General features: G+C 50.9%; 1 protein-coding gene across 2 annotated transcripts in view; it reads left to right on the top strand.

The window, feature by feature from the left end:
* The first annotated feature begins 1,436 nt into the window (after positions 1–1,436).
* LOC108548786 (low density lipoprotein receptor adapter protein 1) overlaps positions 1,437–18,190 on the top strand; it is a 29,967-nt gene continuing 13,213 nt past the window's right edge. Inside the window, exon 1 of one of the 2 annotated variants that reach the window (XM_017901908.1) lies at positions 1,437–1,783. In XM_017901908.1, the coding sequence (XP_017757397.1) occupies positions 1,741–1,783 (43 nt within the window). In that variant the 5' untranslated portion in view covers positions 1,437–1,740. Of the gene's footprint in view, positions 1,784–11,895; positions 12,389–18,190 lie in introns of those variants that run through there. The other variant, XM_017901907.1, reaches the window with a different exon arrangement.

Here is an 18,190-nt window from a genome sequence, read left to right on the forward strand (position 1 = left end):
TGTGCGAAAACTCTCGTCGGTTCGAAAAACTTTCCTTAATATACGTATCCGCGACAGTGGTCCCCATAGAGGAAATTCGCGGGAAACGCGTGGAGGAGCCGCGTCGCGCGTTTTCGTCGCGATTTTCCACGTCTGCTCGTCTTTCGGAAGTGCCAGGTATCGCGATCAATCTATTAAAACGCGCGGTTGACAGTTTGATATTCCTTCCGGTGATATTCAAATTTCTTTGCGAGAGTTCTAACAAAGCCGGAGAAAATTTCAGGTAGCTTCACCTTTCACGGAATAATAGGTGGCTTAACCGAAGTGGCTTAAACTTTGCCCCTGCCCTCGAATGTCGGCTCCTTCTGCTACCAGTCCAGAGGAGACCGCGAATTTTAATGGAGAACCGTGTCGAGAACTTTGGTCACCTTCAACTTTTAACCATCTCTCCGCAAGACTTAACTTCCTATCTCGCGAATACGTTATTTTCTTATGGTAGATCGACCGGTTTGCCAAAGCGTGTGATCGGTTCCGAATTACTTGGAAGTTCGCGCGATCGAAGGCTTTCTTTGCCTCGGCCAGATCAATTCATGCGGAACCGTGATTGAAATGCAGTCAACGTCGCGAATTATCTCGGCATTTCTGGAAAGCGTTTCGCGAGCAACTAATCGGCGAATCGAGATAGGTGGTTACCAGGGTCGTTTTGATAAGAATATGTTATTAGATCGGCTCGAGTGCCTCGATTCGCCAAGGATACCGATAGTGTCCCTGGACAGATACCTCTCTCGCGGACGAGGAAGACCGAATCGAACGTTCAGCGAACGAAATCACCTCGCGCCGTTTAATTCCTCTCTTCCTCCAATTATATTCACCCCGCTCGCGACAATTACTTTCGTACCTTCACCCATCCTCTATTTTCCTCCCGTTCGACCGTGCAATCTCGTGGCTGCTAAAAATCGCATTGGAAAGTAATGGAATGGAACTAGTTCCCAACCCTGAACCATTTCGAGCGATTCGCGACGACCGATACGGCTGTCTCTGACGATTCGCTCGCTTCGCTTCTTCCACCCCTCCTACCGTTCCGTCGAACAGGTTACCACGATTTTCTCCTATCGTTCGACTAGAAGCGATAAAGACGGAGATGGCGGTGTGTGGTAAAATTTAGACCACGCGTGTAGGTCGGAGACAGGAGAGCGCGGAGTAACGAGCGGAGCTTTTCATTGGCTCGTCATCGGGCGGTCTCGGATCGGTCGATTCAAGGGTAAACTTATTAATTAGTGGTCGTTAGCGGACAGAGGTGGTAGTAGTAGAGTGGCGATAATGGTAGTAGTAGGGAAGGACTGGGATATCGGAGAGACGAAAGCCGGTGCAGCAGGGTACGAGTGTCGCGACGCGGAGATCGGCTATGGAGAACCGTGAGTGTCGAACGCGTTGAACGAGCACGCGGGACTGCGGGGCTCGTGCTCGGTTCCCCTTGTAAATGCGTGGCTAGTGGGGATAAGTGGAAACGCGTACGAGTGCGACGAGAAGAGAGATGAAGGAAAGCCGGAGCGGAGTAAGAGGCAGACAGAGCTTACAGACGGCTCGTCGGATCCCGATGTAAACCAGTAGGCGGCATTTCGAGCTCGTTCGTTCACGCACGAGGGCGGTTTTTCTTCGCTCTTCGATCGAGCTTCGTGATCGGCGATCGTAACGAGCTGCTTTCCCGACGTTGCAACGGCGAACGAAACGAGCACGGTACCACACGGACACGCCGCTAATATGCCGTTCTTCAAGAAGCTCCGCAGATTCTCCAGGCACAAAAGTAAGTTTTTCGCCGTCATAGTCTTTCTTTTTTCCCGTTATTTTTCGCGCTTTTTCCGTCTCTCTATCTCACGCGGGAACTTTATCGCCGACCTTTGATAACCCTCCGTTCGGACGGATAAAGATCGTCGCGCGGATCGCGAACTCGATCGAGCGCGGAAGAGCTCGCGAGCCGTCTGCAACGGTTCGCGAAAGTCTACGGAAGATTTCGCAGCTTTGTTCTCAAGTTCGAACTCGTCCCGCGAGTAATTGCATTTTCGTAAGACAGCGCGTCGTTTCGGACCGAGTTTCGCGTAATGGAATTCCAACACCCGGAGAAGTCTCCGGGGAAGAGAGGTTGCCGCAGTCGAGTTCCCGTTTGATTCGGCTCTGCTGCTTAACGTAGTTTCAAACTAGTCGCGACGTCGTGTTTTCGACGAGAACGAATCGGCACGTTCGCTTATCGCCCTAAGTACCTCGCGAAACGATACCGAGACGACGCGATTTCCTTCCTACCTCGAACCACACCGTCTTACTCTCGGTCGGCGTGCATCGATCCGCGAAACAAAATAATCGTTATGCCTCTCCATTTGTATCCTCCTTCTTTTTTCCCCCCCTTAATGCAGGTATAATCGAAGTCGCGGCGAGAATGCGTAACGCGCGTACAAATTATCCACCGAGCGAGACATTCGCAGACAGATGAATAACGCATGGAACATTAAATGCATTCGTTTCGCGTGCAAAAAATGCACGCACGTCGAGTAAGTAAACGCGTCGGAACGTTACCTGCCGGTAATGCGTGTACTGCGTTTTTCCTTTCTACGCGATCAACGCTTCTTAATTATACCTTTGTCCGGTTCGGCGACTGATTTCCTTTCACTCGTAATCGTTAAGAGTCATTTTCTACGTCGATTATTCGGCGCCAAGAGCTTCCCGCCGCGAATGCAATTTTCCCACCGTGTAATTCTCCGTGCAGCTTCGATTTACGTGATGCAATATTTTCACTTTTCTCGCGGATACCCGCGACGAAGACGGAGCCATCCGAAACGAATGCATTCCGCCATTAACGTATCGTTACGAAACGTTCGAACGCTCTGCGAGTTTTACGCGTTTCGCGTTACACGCGTGTACGTATATTCTTTTTTGCCTACCGTCGACGATGCACGGTCCACTCGGCGTAGACAACATTTACAACCACACCGCACCTCGGGATTTACTCGAATTCTCCTTCGTCGAAATTCTCCGCGCTTTTCCAACGTTTGCGCGCGGCTTCGTTAACGGCCGTTCTTCGTCCATTTTTCATCCCACTCGAGATCATGCTTCGCGAATCGAATTAGTTTCTAACGCGAAACAAACCTCTGCGTCGCTTCGATAAATCTCGCCTCGCCTCGCCTCGCCTCGCCTCGGCGTCGTTGGAATATTCCGATGAAATTTCCGAAGAAATTTGGAAAAGGGGCGAATCGAAGGAAAAAGAGGAAGAGATAGGAAAAATTGAAAGCGTTTAATCGTCGGGATCGATAGTTTTCACGATTGTTTTCGTCGACTCCCCATGGTGCAGGATGAAATAGCGAGCAGACGAGCAAAGCTGCGAGTATCGTTAGCCCTTTATCCTTCGATCCGGAGGCGTGGCTCCTCGAGATAAAGCGACCGGTAAACCTACGCCTCGGATACTTTTAAATTTATATACCTTTCCCGAGAGGTTTTTTCCTCCACCGAATTATACACCGCTTTCCATATTCTTCGGGGACAATGTTTTCCACGGTGAAATTTATTCGAGTATTTTTCTTCGACTTAAACGCTAGGGCTTTTCGTCGTTAGGCGAACCCCTAGGATTACGATTCTCCGGGCATTTTTTTACGAGAAGATCACCGGGTAAAGACGCCATATTATACCGCGAATTAATGCAGCGGATTCGTACTTATTTTCCATTCAGCCCGATATAACCGCCTACTTTCCAAAATCCGCCTGTACTTTACACGTATATACGTGCTTGCGTATACATGTAAGGATAAGAATGAGAGCGAACCGCAGCGTCATTCTTTCGCGTTGTTTCTATATTTACGTTAGACCGTGCTTCGTCTCATCCGATAACGGATTATTTCGAGAGTTCAAAGCGTTACGATCGTGCACTTTGTATCGGTGTCACGGTGTTATGCAATTTATTTCGATTATTCGTATGCGCCAATCGGTCGCGATCAGATTGATCTTTGTTCGGTTTCGAGCATCGGCCGGATCGAAGGCGCAGTACCGAGCGCCGACGGTTTTCCGATCGCGGTGTCAAGTTCGGAATATAAAGGGTCGCGTTTCAGAACCAGTTTCTTAGCGAGCTTAAAGCGTCGTTGTTAAATATATCGATCGTCGGTGTTGCGCGCCACCGTAACGCTTAATTTGCATTCGCGACCGCAACGCGTTCATCGTCGCCGTGACCTCGAGATTCGCAAGATTACGCTAATCTCCGTGTAATTAAACAAACAGATGGCCGAAAGGGAATTAAAAGCGGTCAGACGCGAAGAGTGGTTCGCTTCAGGCGCCGACCGGCGTCGTCCTCGCGTTTTCTCGCGTTTCGACGCCATGACCGACGACGGAGGACATCGCCTACCAGAGTTCTCATGCTTCAGGCGCCGACCGGCGTCGTCCTCGCGTTTTCTCGCGTTTTCTCGCGTTTCGACGCCATGACCGACGACGGAGGACATCGCCTACCAGAGTTCTCGCGTCGGGAAAACGAATTTACTTCACCGCCGTCACTTTTGCAGTGTCGAGTTGAAAATGCACGAACGAGCACCGCGAGCCTTCGTCTTTTCTCGCGGAAAAAACGAGACGTGCATAGCGAGTCAGCCGTTACGTACGTATATATATGTACGCGTATATGCACGTCCCGTCAGAAAGAGAGAAAGAAACGGTAGATCCGGAGACCAGGGATCGATCACGGTCCCGACGAATTTTCTTCCCTCGCGTAGGTGTACGCCGCTTTAATCTTCCCCTGGAAACTTTGATCCCTGGTCTGACGAGTAAGGATCGAACGCGAGGTACTTCCCCGCTCCACCGAATGCCATTCGTTCCTTCTTTCAACCGAGACCTCGTCGACGCTTCGGCGTCGTCAAATTTTACGGAACGCGCTTGCAATTTCTAGTCGAGGCAAAGTGCACCGGCTAAGCGACACAAGTTGTGGCCTCCTTCGTGCTTAATTCTCAGATGTTACCATTCCCTCTGTTCTTTCCGCGTTGTTCGACGAACTCGCGAAAATTCGGAGCGCGGAACCGCGAGTTTGCAGCGATACTTTAATGCACGCCTCGGGCGCGTCGCGACGCGAGTCCTCGCGGGCTTATCAGCCCCGTTTCGAGTCCGCTGTTCGCGAAATTTACGTAATTTCTCCGATCGAGACTCGCGAATTCCGCCGATAACTTTCGACGCGGATCAAGGAGATTGGCAGGAACGTAATCGGCGCTTGTCGCGACTTTGTTTCTTGGCCGTGGCTCTCCGAGCGGATAAACGAACTTCCGCGCGCGAACAAACGGGCGACGATATTTCTCGCGCGAAGCGGGAAAGAAAACATTCGACGCGGTTACAAATCACGCCGCGTCTACCTTACGACTTGGTCGACGAGAAAAGGTCTCGCGAACTCTCGCGGAATTATTTTCGCGGGTGTACCGCGAATCTCCGGATTATATTTCTCCCTGGTGAATAGCGCAGGTCGGTTCTCGTGGAAAATTGCTCGGTGCTTTTATCGCGAAACGAGGCGAAAACTGGCCGAGATGGTGATCGATGATGACCTCTCCTCCGCAGGACGTACGAAGGGAAAGAAAAGTCGCGACAGCTCGACCCAGCTTCGACGAGCGTGAAACGAACGACTGTTCCGACCGTGCTGATTTCGTGCTGCGAATTTTAAAGACACCGACCGTCAACGGTTATATTTTTTCGCCGCACACGTCGCTACACCCTCGCGGAATACACGCGCGTATAAGCTCCGTGGGATGTCCGCGTTTTTCTTTCATTTTTACGCCCGACCGGGGAAAAACCGTGGGCCAAATATCGAGGCGAGATTAAAATCGATTTATCAAGGCCAAAATCTACTTACGCGCCACGCCGCCATCGTTGCTACGTGATGTAAATTGAAATTCGCTGGGAAAATAAATGCGGGAGGTGGCGCGAGTCCGCGGATATCGAATCCGGGGGGTCGGTGGTAACCGAGAGGAATGTCAATTATGTAAATTTCGTCGCGGAGCAGAGCGGAATCGTAAGAAGCGAGAAGAGGACGCGCCTCGTATCGCCTCTCGTATCGCGATTCGAGATGTCGCTCAGCGTGTTTGCGAGCTCGCGGACACGGAGTACACGGATAAGGGAAGATACGTACTCCAGAGACACGAGGAAACAACACCGCTGACCACACCTCGTCTCGTTGTCTTCTCTCTCCCTCGAGAAATTACTCCATCTTCCTGCGTCTCTTCCACCTTCCACCTCGCCTTTGCCGGCTCTGCCGTCTCTCGGAAAAACCGTTTCTCGCTTTCCGCGAGATTTACGACTCTTTCGTGATACTCGCAGATCCTCGCCAAAGGTTATTCCTGTTCGCGTTTTCTCTTCTCGAACCCTGCGGTCCAGCCTTCGATCGCCGATTCTTCCTTCCTTCCTTCCGCTATTTCTCCCTCTTTCGCGTTCACGGCCAGTTTGGAGAAAAAGAGCAGCGAAGGATTCTCGACGAGAGAGAGAGAGAGAGAGAGAGAGAGAGAGAGAGTGAGTGGAGTTGGTGGAGGTGTTGGGCGAGAAGACCGGTGGACGTGACTCGAGGCGACGAGACTGTTCGAACGGAGAGTATCGAACGGCGCAACTGAGCCTAAGGGGAGTGCTTCTCTTCGTGGTACTTTGGCTCGGATCACGAGAGAAGAACGTCGTCTGAAGGAGGTATCGAAGTTCGGTCGCGAGACAAAAGCGATTAGTCAGCGACGTGGAGATTCGGGGGGTGGTGCTCGCGTGGTAATTAGCGACGAGGGTCGCGAGACGTCGACGCGTCGGGGCGCTCCGTTCCGCTTCAGACCAATTCGAGACGAATTCGCGAGAAGACGAAAGAAATGGCCGCCGCGTGGCACCTCGAACGATAACGATAATTTCTCGGCTTCCTTCCGAGACGCGTTTCCGAGAAGGAAATGCCTGCCAGAGACTCGATTCTTGCATCAGCCGTGTTCGTACTCGCGTTCAGCCCAATTACTCCCTCCGCGCGCCTTCCCGTCCTTCCCTCTCACCCTTTTTCTCTCCCCTCCTCTCCCTTCCTTCGATGCACCGTAATCAACCTTCCAGACAAGACACGACGACTCGCGTTATACTTACACACTTTCAGCCCTGAATTCTTTCGCGTGCCTTTCCAATGCGAGAGACTGCATCGAAGTTGCATCAGCCGACTTCTCGGCCCGGCTACGCGATATATCCACCTGCTGCAGCCACCTAACGGTCGCCTCTTTTTTCTTATTCGCGCGATCCATCATTTTCGTCCCCTTTCGCGTCCCCTTTCTCGTCCCCTTTCTCGTCTCGTCCCATCCGCCCTTTCCACCGTCGATTACCAAATCTTCCGAAACTCTGCGTCCCGGAAAGGAAAAAAGACGAACGCAGCGAGACAGCTGCGAGTTTTTCGGCAATTCCTTCGTCGCACAGCCAAGAATCGATTACCAAATCTTCCGAAACTCTGCGTCCCGGAAAGGAAAAAAAGACGAACGCAGCGAGACAGCTGCGAGTTTTTCGGCAATTCCTTCGTCGCACAGCCAAGATACGCGTATACCGCTGGACCATGGGGAACCATGGGGAACCAGGACGAACAACGTTTCGCGCGAGGAAGAAGTTATTATCGCGCGCCGCCATGTTTCGTGGAAGAAGCAGCGTCGATAGGCCAACTGGTCGGAGTTGGGAAGAAGCAACGCGACAAAGAGGGTTTTTTTCGTGGCCGCAGAGAACCTTTGGTCGGATCTGCTGTCGGGTAAGAGCCGTGGTTCGTGCCGCTAGCCGAAACGACTAAAAGGGAGCAAAAGGAAGGGACAACCGGACCGGATCGTCGGCGCAGAGGAACGGGACGAAGATGAAGAGGAAAGGAGAATGGCAGAAAGGTGGAGAGGCTCGGACCGCTGGCGAAAAAGAAGAAAAATGATCGGATCGACAGGGAAGAAGCAACACAGACATAAAAGAACGAACCACAGGGGAACGCTGGGAGGATGATAGAGAGAGGGAGAGAGATAGAACTGGCTAGTGGAAGAAAAAAATGGCGGGAGTCTCGGTCGCGCGAGGCGTCCTTTTTCTTCGATACCGTGTCGCGTTTAGCCGCTTTCGTAGCAACCACTTCCACGTTAAAATCCTCCTGACTTTTTCCTACGTCGCGCCAAAATATCGAAGTAAATCGGATCGCGTGGACGTCGAGGAAAAAATGGCCGTCTCTCCGCCCTTTCGATCGGTTGGAATAAGCTTGGAATATCGGCGAACTTGGCCGCGTGAAAGGGGCTATCTTATACTCGGCCGACGGACTCTTTACCGGGATCGAATTCTCGTTTCAAAGGACGAGCCATAACGAGATTATACGTACGTCTCGTATCACCTGTAGAATAGGAAACGATCGCTGCTCGGCAGAGTATACTCGTAATTTCATTCGCCGAGGAAAAGCGTTCCTCTGCCGCCCCTTTTCGATTAGCGATAAAAACGAAATCGGGCTACCGGAGGCAACGCGATTTCCGTCGCCAATCCGATGGAACATATTTCTCGAGTATCTGCCGGAACATCCGAATTTAACTATGCACCCGAGCACGCTCGCAGTTGCGAGTTTACCCGTGGTATCTCCGTTGGAGCTGCAAAGACGAGAAGTTGGGAAAAAGTCGTCGAGCGGAGTGCATTTCGCCATCGTGATTTCGCGCGCGAGCTAAAATTTCTAAGCATCGGACACGGGATGTTTGCAACGAGCGAAGGGAGAGAGGGAGCGATACGATAAAGCGGTCTAGCTTTACGACGTAAATATTCGATGCCAAGGTACCGATGTATCAACGCTGCTGCTCCCTGCCAGGCTCTAAACTAGTTTCAGCCGGGATTACGTTGTATCTCGGAAGACATCGCGGCCTCTGCGCGAGCCGCGTGTCCTAGGTTCAGAGGACCGGTGTTCCATCCTACTCGCCGTCAGGCCAATTTCCAATTTTCTCGCGTCACGCCTCCGCGAAGTAGTACCGCCGGTTTACCACCCGGCTATGCCCTGCTCCGTAGTCGAATCCGAAACGCCGAGTTCCCAGCCACCGGAATAGTCGAAATAATTCACGCGTGCATCGCGAATCGAAACACCTCCGACTATTCGACGGAGAAATTCTATCGCGATTCGCGTTCGACGTCCGCGTCGCTTCTGTCACCTGTGGATCGGACATCACGCGCGCCACGAGCTCTTTCCAGGCAAAATTAAATCAGCCACCCGTTCCGCGAGTCCTGCTCTCCCCTGCGGAAAAGCCACGAGAGCGTTTGGCGAATTTAAACGATCGTTCGTGCGTCGCGTTCGCTCGAGTTCCTGCCCGGCGATCTCGCTAACTAAGTTTCGAGCAAAGAAACGATCGAGACTCGTTTGTACCGTTACCGGGCATCGGTCGGGAACGTCCGCCGGCACACGGTGACATCGAAACATCGATCTCGCGGAGGCTGAACGCGTAATTCGCTATCCTTTCCGTTGCACGTACGCGCGGCTACGAATCGGACCTCCGCGCGGTCAGGAAAAACTTCGATTCTCGAAACTGCAGTAGTCGAAACGGTAACGAATATCCGCGAACGCTCCCGTATTCTCGATAAAGTCCAACTCGTCGACGTATCGCCGTTCGCGAGGGTAGAAGTTGGCAATTGGATTTAGCACGCTCCGCGCGTGGTTCGCGCGACGACGTTTAACCGCTCTCGATGGAATTCGCCAAGTGTCCCCAGGTAACTCGCGTATGCGCCCGTGTATGCACGCGTTCGTACGAACGCGTTGATTCGAACTGTACCGCGGGAAAGAGAGGTCGATGTGGCGTCGAGTAAAATAACGGGAGAAAATCGCGCGAAAAACCAAAGAACGTTTCCCGAATGAATTTTCATGGACCGTGGAGCAGCGGTTCCACTCGCTCCAGCCCCTTTCACGTTAATCGTTTTCCATCGTTCCTGTAATTTCCTTTCGTTTCGATCACGGACATCGATCAAGAGACAGGGAATAACGAGCGTTCGCCGAGTGACGCCATTAGACGCCATTACGCGTCGTGTCTCATCCACGGTGCCATTGCTCCGACGTATGTACGTTCGCGTAATTTCGCCAATCTTATCGATCATTTGGGGAAAACGGACACACCGGGGTAGAAACGTACCGTTGCGCAGAAGGAAAGGCTGGTAAGAGTCTCTTGGCAGTTTGCCGAGGTTTATAACGATAAAACCGATCGACAAACACGCGTATCACGGGTAAGAGTCGACGTTTCTCCGTCTCAGTTGCGCGTTATTCCTCGTCGCGTTCGGTCAAAGTTGCACGATGTGTCCGACGTGTCTCGACATAATCGACCTTGCCGTTGACCATGGCACGCGCCATCGAGTCGTAAAAGGTAAGCCAAGGGGTTAATAGCAAGGCGTAACACGGTAGATACGCGCGGTATAACGGATAGTTTCGGGGTCCGAAGCGATTCGGGTCGAACGAATCTTCCACGAGAAGGTAACGAGGTAGCCCTGGTCTCCGAGGATACTTTGCTTTCGCAACCGATTCGACGACGGTTGTTAAACTTTCTAAGGGGATATTCGCCGCTCGAGTATATATATATATATATACATACACTCGGCAAACCGACAAAGCGGAGGCCGGAGCGGAGATGCCGAAATAAATCGAGGCGAACAAAACGAAGGCGGGTCCCGATGAATTTTCGCCAAGCGTGTCCGAAGCGAAGCCGGAGCAAAAAGTTGCAGCGGAGGCTGCTCGAAAAACATTATGCCGACAGTTTCTCTTTGCCAATCATCTCGCGACACCGTGCGCCGCGGCGCGCGGGTCTCCACGGTTTCCCCTTTCTTTCCAGCTTTTTCCTTCTCGAGCAACGAATCGCTGCCTCATCGATATTCGATACTTTCGACGCAGCCATTTTGCCGTTTCGCCGTTTTGCCCTTCCCTCGCTATTGTTTCCTCCCGATGGCGCGGTAAATTTCTTCGCCAACGCTCCGCACCGTTTCGCCCCCCTTTCCGGGATATCTCCTTCGATTTCCAGTCTTCTGGAAACTCCCCGATCGAAATATAATTTCCAACTTTCGCCTTACACGCCGATCCACGGTTTATCTCGAGCGCTGCTTCTAAATTATTCCAACTTTTTTTTCTTCCACCGAACCTTCGCCGGCCAAGTTTCCCCGCAGCAGCGTTCCTGGCAAATTCGATTTTCCCCCGTAACTCGAAATAATCACTCGCGAGCCCTTGGAGCTCGATCGGATTCGACCAACGGCTAGCCTCTTTCCCACGCGATCCTTCCGGAACCGTCTTCTCCGTCGTTTCTTTCAGCTCTTTCTTAATCTCGCGTTCAATCCCGTTCTATAAAAGCGCGCAAAGGCGTGGAACAACGGGAAGTTGGTTAAATCGCGTTAAAACTTGCCAGGGTGGTTATCTTGCCGGGAGACGAGTAGGATAAGTTTGATTCTAGCGAGTTTACGAAGATAGGGTATCTCGCGCGTAATTAGAGGCTGGTACGCGATACTCTTCTCGCTTATACGAGGTTCGTCTATTTCTTCCCGGAGTCTGGTCCCATTTCGACGATATCGGACGCGGTCGTTTAACCTCTAATAAGTATTCGCGGATACTTGTTAGAGCACTATATACGGATCTCTTAATTCGGATGAGAACGAGAAGAGAAATCGGATCGATTAATCCTTGCATGGCGTTTGGCGTGGGAGAGGAAGGAAAGAAAAGGGAGGGTAAAAAATGGAAGCGGAAAAGATATTAGAGGGAAAATATTGAAAAGAGGGATAACGCAACGTGAACCGCGAATGCGTGAAAATAATCTTTATCCTTTCGGCGGGGATCCGGTTCGGAAGCGGAACCGGAATCCAGGAACGGGGAAGGGAATGAAAACGGGGATGGGGATGCGCATGTACGCGACAGGGGAGCGGAATAAACTCCGTGTGGACGCGCTCACATCGCGGCGCACAGTCTTCCCGATAGCACGTTTCCACGCAGCAGCGGCTCCTCTCTCTCTATCTATCTATCTATCTATCTATCTGTCTATCTCTCTTTCTCTCTCTCTCTCTCGCTCCTTCCCAAGGAACTGGGAATCTTCGACTCGGTTTATTCGTTCGTGGTTTCCAACTTACTTTCCACCTCGTCGTGCCTGGTCTCGAAATGGCAGCAGCCTGTTCGACCGCCGTCTGCCGTCGCGCTTCGGACATCCTCGCGATTCGTCCAGCGTAACAGTTCCTCTCCGAGAGTCGTCTCGCGTCACGTGTCGTTAAAATCCAGGATCGTGCAGCGTTTCGCGAGTGAAGAAGCTCGACGTCTTCAAGAGAACGCACACGCACGACGACCGTTGCTCTGGAAGATTGCGATCGACGAGAAACATTTCGATTCTGTTGGATCTCGTGCTGCGCTGGGCAGCCAGAATGTCCTTCTTCCGGGGGTTATGGAAAAGCAGCTCGAAACACAAGAGTAAGCTTCGTTCCATCTTTTAAACGTTTCCCGTAGTTTTAGCCGTTCGCATTCCCGCTTGCCGAGCAAACTCGTAAACACGCGCGCAAGCTCCTTTCCGTTTCCTCCTTCGCTTCGACGACAGCCTTCCTAATCGATGTTAAATTTAACGCGAACACCAGGGAGCCATAGTTCATGGTTTCCGATAAGCTTCGGCTTATCTGTTCGTGCCGAAGAAATCGTCATGTGCGCGTTAATTCCTTCATTTTTATCGCGTATAGTTGAACCGCGACGTTCCGTATTTTCGCGTTGCGATTACGAATCGTCGTAGAATTCCTCGTCCTTGTTCGCAGGAGTCGAGCCGAGTACGCAAAGATCGAGTTTTCCACACTCACGTCGAGATAAATTCCGCCGTGTAACGCGCGTCGTAACTTTCGGTGGAGGCGGCCGATGTATCGTTTCGAGGGAATCCTTTCGAATTTAGCCACTTATCCGCTCGGCGGATAAGCACAGGGAGGGAGAGAAAGAGCGCGAGAGGGACAGAGTAGTCGCCGGAGTAATCTAAATTCTAGTCGGACGCGATAATCGATGGAATTGCGTTTTCTTGGCTGGTGGACAGAGCGAGCTTATTTACCGGGAATTATTAGTTGGCCGGAAGATTAACGGTAACACCGTGCAGCTGCAAAATGTCGGGAAGCGATAAGAGAGAGGAGGAGGCAACGGGAGCAACGCGGCAGTTAACGCGATTATTCGCAATAAGCGGCGTAATAGAGAGCCGCGTTTAAGATTATGGTAATGCATGCCGGGTCGTGTTATAGGCGCAATGTGACCTCCTTCGGAGCACTGATTATTGATCATAAAATTTGCATAATCTCGTGGCACAGGCTGCATCTCGATGCCGCGGTCAAAGAATGCCAGTTCATGCTCAATTTCCACTCGTGTCTCGGTTCCATCGTCTCGTTCCATCTTCTCTCCGTCTCGTCGTCCTCGCGCCGAACGTCGTTTCCTACCGTCTCGAGCTCCGGAGATACGAACTCGTCCTCCGCGATTAACGGAGCAAACGCGTGCCGCTCCGAGATATATCTTTTCCGAAAATTGCCCCGAAAGATCGAGCGTTTTCCCTTTTGCCGGTTTAACTTTCAATTTCCAAACGCGCGAAATCGAATCCTTCGCAGCTAGGCTATCCCCGGTGCACGCGGAACTCGTAATTTGTTTTATCGATCGACCCCCCCCGCGAATTCGTACTTCGTATTCGGTGTACGTTTCCATTTAAAAAGGGAGAAAGCCTTCGCGTTCGATGTTTCGATGGAACGAAGAATAGGAAAAATAGGAAAAATAGGGAAAAAAGGGGGGGGGGGGGAAAAAAAGGACGGGAGAGAAATTAACTGGCAGAAATTGTAATCGCGGGGATAACGATACGGAATACGAAATGCGACTTTGTAACGGTTCTCCCTCGTCGAGAGGTTTATTCTATCTTACGACCTCGCCGAAGACGTTGTCGGAGAGTAGCCGGATCTCCGCAATCGGATAAAACTAATTACGTTCCATAACGTAGAATGTAATTGGAAGCCGATGAAAGGATCGCTCTCGTATTTAATGCTAACGAAAACTACCTCGAAACGTTCGCGTACAGATCTCGGACAGGACGATGGGTTACCATCGCGAGCAAGACGTACAACCATTGTCGCCGATACTTTAAACGCGAAACGATCTTTTCGCGATTTCGTTGCTGGAATCCCGTAGAAACTCGGTACAACGCGAATGGGTAATCGAGGGGAAGTATTTGCCGATAACTCGCGTTTTATAGGGGGACGCGACACCGATTCCAAATTACGCGCGACTCGTGCACAAGACGGAGAAACGAAATTTCTAGACAAAGCGTGGAAAACATGGTAGGCGAATTTTTAGACGATTCGCGAGAAAATTTTCAGATGGGCGTTCGAGCGGTGTTTGTACCTCGACGTCGTTACGAAAACGGTGCATCGGCATTGTGCGCGAATTAAAAGCGAACAAGTGCGTCGCGAGCGCAATACCGATACATTCATAACGCGCACGCATGTATATTCGCGCGTACATTCGTATGTATATTCATAACGAATATATTCATAACGAATACGTGTAGTTCACGATGTTCTCGTTACGCAACATCGTACGATTATTGCGAAAGCGATTAAACGCGCATTTTGAACGAATTTCGGCGTAAAATATCATTTAAATTGAAGCATCGAAGAAAAAAAAAGAGAATAAGTTGGCGCGTATAGAGACGCGTATAGAGGGGTGAACGCGTATAGAGGATACATTGATTAAGTACGAGAGAGCGAACCGATGGTAATGAACTTGTCGCGCAGCAAATTGCGCGCGTAACGATTAACAACAGACGAGAATCGCCTCGTCTCGCCTCGCCTCGCCTCGCCTCGCCTCGCTTCGTCTCTCCGCGTTTCGATGGCGAATCGACGTGATCGGATTAAATTTTACGACGATCAACGACGGAAGGAAATTACCTGCGACGAAGCTGCGACGAGTATGCACCTGGCACGTTAAAGTTATTCCAGTTACGCGCGTGAATTATTCGCGAGATGTCCGCGTTGCCATTGTCCGACAACCGAACACGCGCAAATGGCTGGATATCTGGTATCGGACGAGCAAAGACGACGCCTCGAGAGTGTGTCTCGGTTTTACGCGCGACTCGGAATCGATGGAGATTAGCGAGGGTAGAAGAGAAATCCGTGAGACGAGATTGGAAGCGTTGGCGCGGTCTGTTTACGAGTTCGGAGGATCGAGGGAAATCGGCGGAATCCGCAACGGAGCGGCAGGTGCTTTTCGACGTCGAACCGATATCGAGCGCGACGAATACGCGTACTCGTGTCAGCCTATTCGATCCGATTTTCCTGGCACAGAGGACGGCCAGAGGATGGGGAGACCATTTGTCTGACAAATTTATCGCGTGATCCTATAAAGCTCCACGTTTTAATTCGAAATGTTTCGCTGACCATCAACGCGAAATTATACGCGTAAGCGTCGCGGCTGATGTATCGCCGGAATGGAAATATGGCGCGGAAAATCCTCGCGATTATCCCGTAGGATATTTTCCCCGGACTCTGAATGGGAACTCGGTAGCAATCGCGGACAAGTTTTCGCGTTAGAAATCAAACTTGCTTCTCGCATCGTCGCAAAGTTTTGTTTCGCGGCTCGCTTTTAATCCCGCGCGCGCTTTTTAAAAGCTTCCCGATCCCGACGCCATTGCAATTTCCGTATCGCGGCAAAGTTTTAATTCCCTCGGAGGACGAAACCTGTTACTCTTAAGAACGAAGTAAAGATGGACGGAGGCGAAGGACGGGATCGAAGTTACTTTCGACGCGAGAGCGTTGCGCGATAATTGATACACGGAATCCGCATTATCATCGAAGTAGCCTTTTCTGGCTGTCGTAAATATGCATAGTACTCCGTACCGATCGAGCGATTCGTAGATGCTAATGCAAATCATCTTGCCGCTGCGATCGCTTGGTCGGTGGTTCAAATTCCGCGAGTTTTATTCAACTCGCACGCATTTCGTCCGTGATCGATAGATCCAATGCATCTGAGACGCGTGTCTCGCGCTTACATCAACTACTTATGCAGAGTCATTGAACGAAATGGACCGCTGCGAAAGAAAGAATAAGCGTTTCACATCTGGTACGATCGAGTAGCTTTAAGTGGCACATTAGCTTCCATTAAATTTCGTTTCTCTCGTAAATTAATCCCCATTGACATTGCCTTCTGCCCGATATTAATGTAGTTGCGAGAATGACTATAGGGGACGAATCAATGATAATTATCGTACCACCTTCTACAGAGATTTGTCCTTTCGCGAGATCGGATCACCGAATTGCGGCTTTTTCGTCCAACCTTCGTCGATCGTGATTCGTCGTTATCGCCCATCTGCAGCGTAATCGAGCTTATCGTTTTCCCGGAACGTTGTAAACGCTGTCAACGACGTAGATCCCTCGCACGAAACTACTCTGACGGGGAATCGTCGCGACGATAGCGTTACCGCGCGTTCGTGCGACGCAATCCGTGAACGAGATTGCCATTTCTAACGGAACAACGACATTTGCACGTTCGCATTAAGATAAGGATCGATCGATCGCAATTTCCTCGAGAACCAACCACCGAATCGGCCGGATCTCTGCCTAAACTCTCGGATAATTTAAACGGTGGTGCTGGTTTTATCATTTACAGGCGACGAATTTTTTCGCTCCGAACATCTATCATAATTATTATTTCTCCGACGTCCGCCGACGATCGGTCACCCTCCCGTTCGAAATTTTATTCCTAATTTAATTCGATTTAATTTTATGAAAATTTTGAGAAAATAGGAGGTCGCGTTATGCGAGATATCGTATTCCGGTTGCTCGCTCGCAGTAGCAGGATAGAGGGCAAACAGCTCGAAAGCCGATTTAAATACAAATTAAATGGCAATCCCCCCCGCATCGGTGCTATCGATATCTCCCGGGTTTTTGTCGAGATTTCTAGCATGGAAATTCGATTTGCCACGATTAACTGCACCCTTGGGATTCCACGATACGCGTCGACTATGCATACTTTCCCGTTTCCGATCTGTGCGAAAATGGTGGTGGGGCGGGAAGAATAGAAAGAAAAAATAAAAAGGGAGGTCCGTTTACAAAGATTCAGCCATAAAACGGAGCAAAGCGACTCGATAAGTTGGCAGGATAAACGCGATACGGAAAAAACGAATGGAAATCGTTGATCGAAAATAAACTTTCGCATGGCCGACGATCGTCGATGGATCAAAGAACGTTTGTCAACCCGGTCATATCGAACGAACGATCCCTCTTCGTTGTTCCGGTTCGATCTCGTTTCGACCACGTCGACGATAATAAGCCTATGGAGGGGAAAAAATTCGATTCGGGGTAGAAGCATCCTCGAAGAGCGTGGTTGCGTTTATTAGCCGATGCAACGCTATCCCAAAGAAAGCGGCCACACGTCGACCATGAGTTTTGGATTCCAGCCAAGCCGATTCTCCGTTGACTTCCTGTCGGTTCCACCCATTTCCAATGCAAACTTTCCCACTTATTCGCTTCTTGCGTTAGCGTTTGCGTTTGCGTCCGTACCCGCGTCCAGCGCAATAGCCGCGACCCTCCTCGAAATTTTCCCTCCTCCATTTTCCACTCGGATAATTTTTCAACCTCGATTCACGTGGCGGAGAATTGTTCGTTTGTCTCGTTAAACAAACCTATTATGGACTGCTCTTGAATCACGCGTGCTTTCTCTACCACCCGAACGTTACCTTTCCCCACCTGCGCCTTTTTTCCCCGCCGAGAGTTTTCTTTGATTAGCGTGCATTAGGGGGCCGGAGAATGGGAAAGTTTTCACGGGAAAATGAATTTCGCGCGAAAGCTGTACCGTGGCCTCGAGGTCGACGAAGAGGACGTAGTCGGGAAAAAGAGGGTCGTGGTAGCTGAAGCGAGGATGGGCGTGTGCCGCTGGATACGAGAATTACGATCGAAATCGCGATCGAGACGCGTTCCCGTCGCAAACGGGAGTCAATCACCTTGTCCAATCGTTCGATTTCGTTACACCGACTGTCCCTTTGCGCGCACCTCTTCGTCGTACGCGTCGATGATTTTATTCGTGCATGATCTTTTCATCGATCGATGAAAGTCTATTCGAGATAACGATGGAAAATACGTGGCACGCGATTCTATACGGATCGGAAATCGCTAGCGAGCTTCTGCTGTATTTCACGGGAAACTCCGTTCGGTTCCGGCATTAACGATTCAGGACTGGTCTCCCATGGTTACCTAAAACCTACGGCTCGACGAC

The sequence above is a fragment of the Eufriesea mexicana genome, unplaced genomic scaffold (genome assembly GCF_001483705.2).
Source record: "Eufriesea mexicana isolate 0111107269 unplaced genomic scaffold, ASM148370v2 scaffold1767, whole genome shotgun sequence".
In the NCBI taxonomy this organism is placed as follows: domain Eukaryota; kingdom Metazoa; phylum Arthropoda; class Insecta; order Hymenoptera; family Apidae; genus Eufriesea; species Eufriesea mexicana.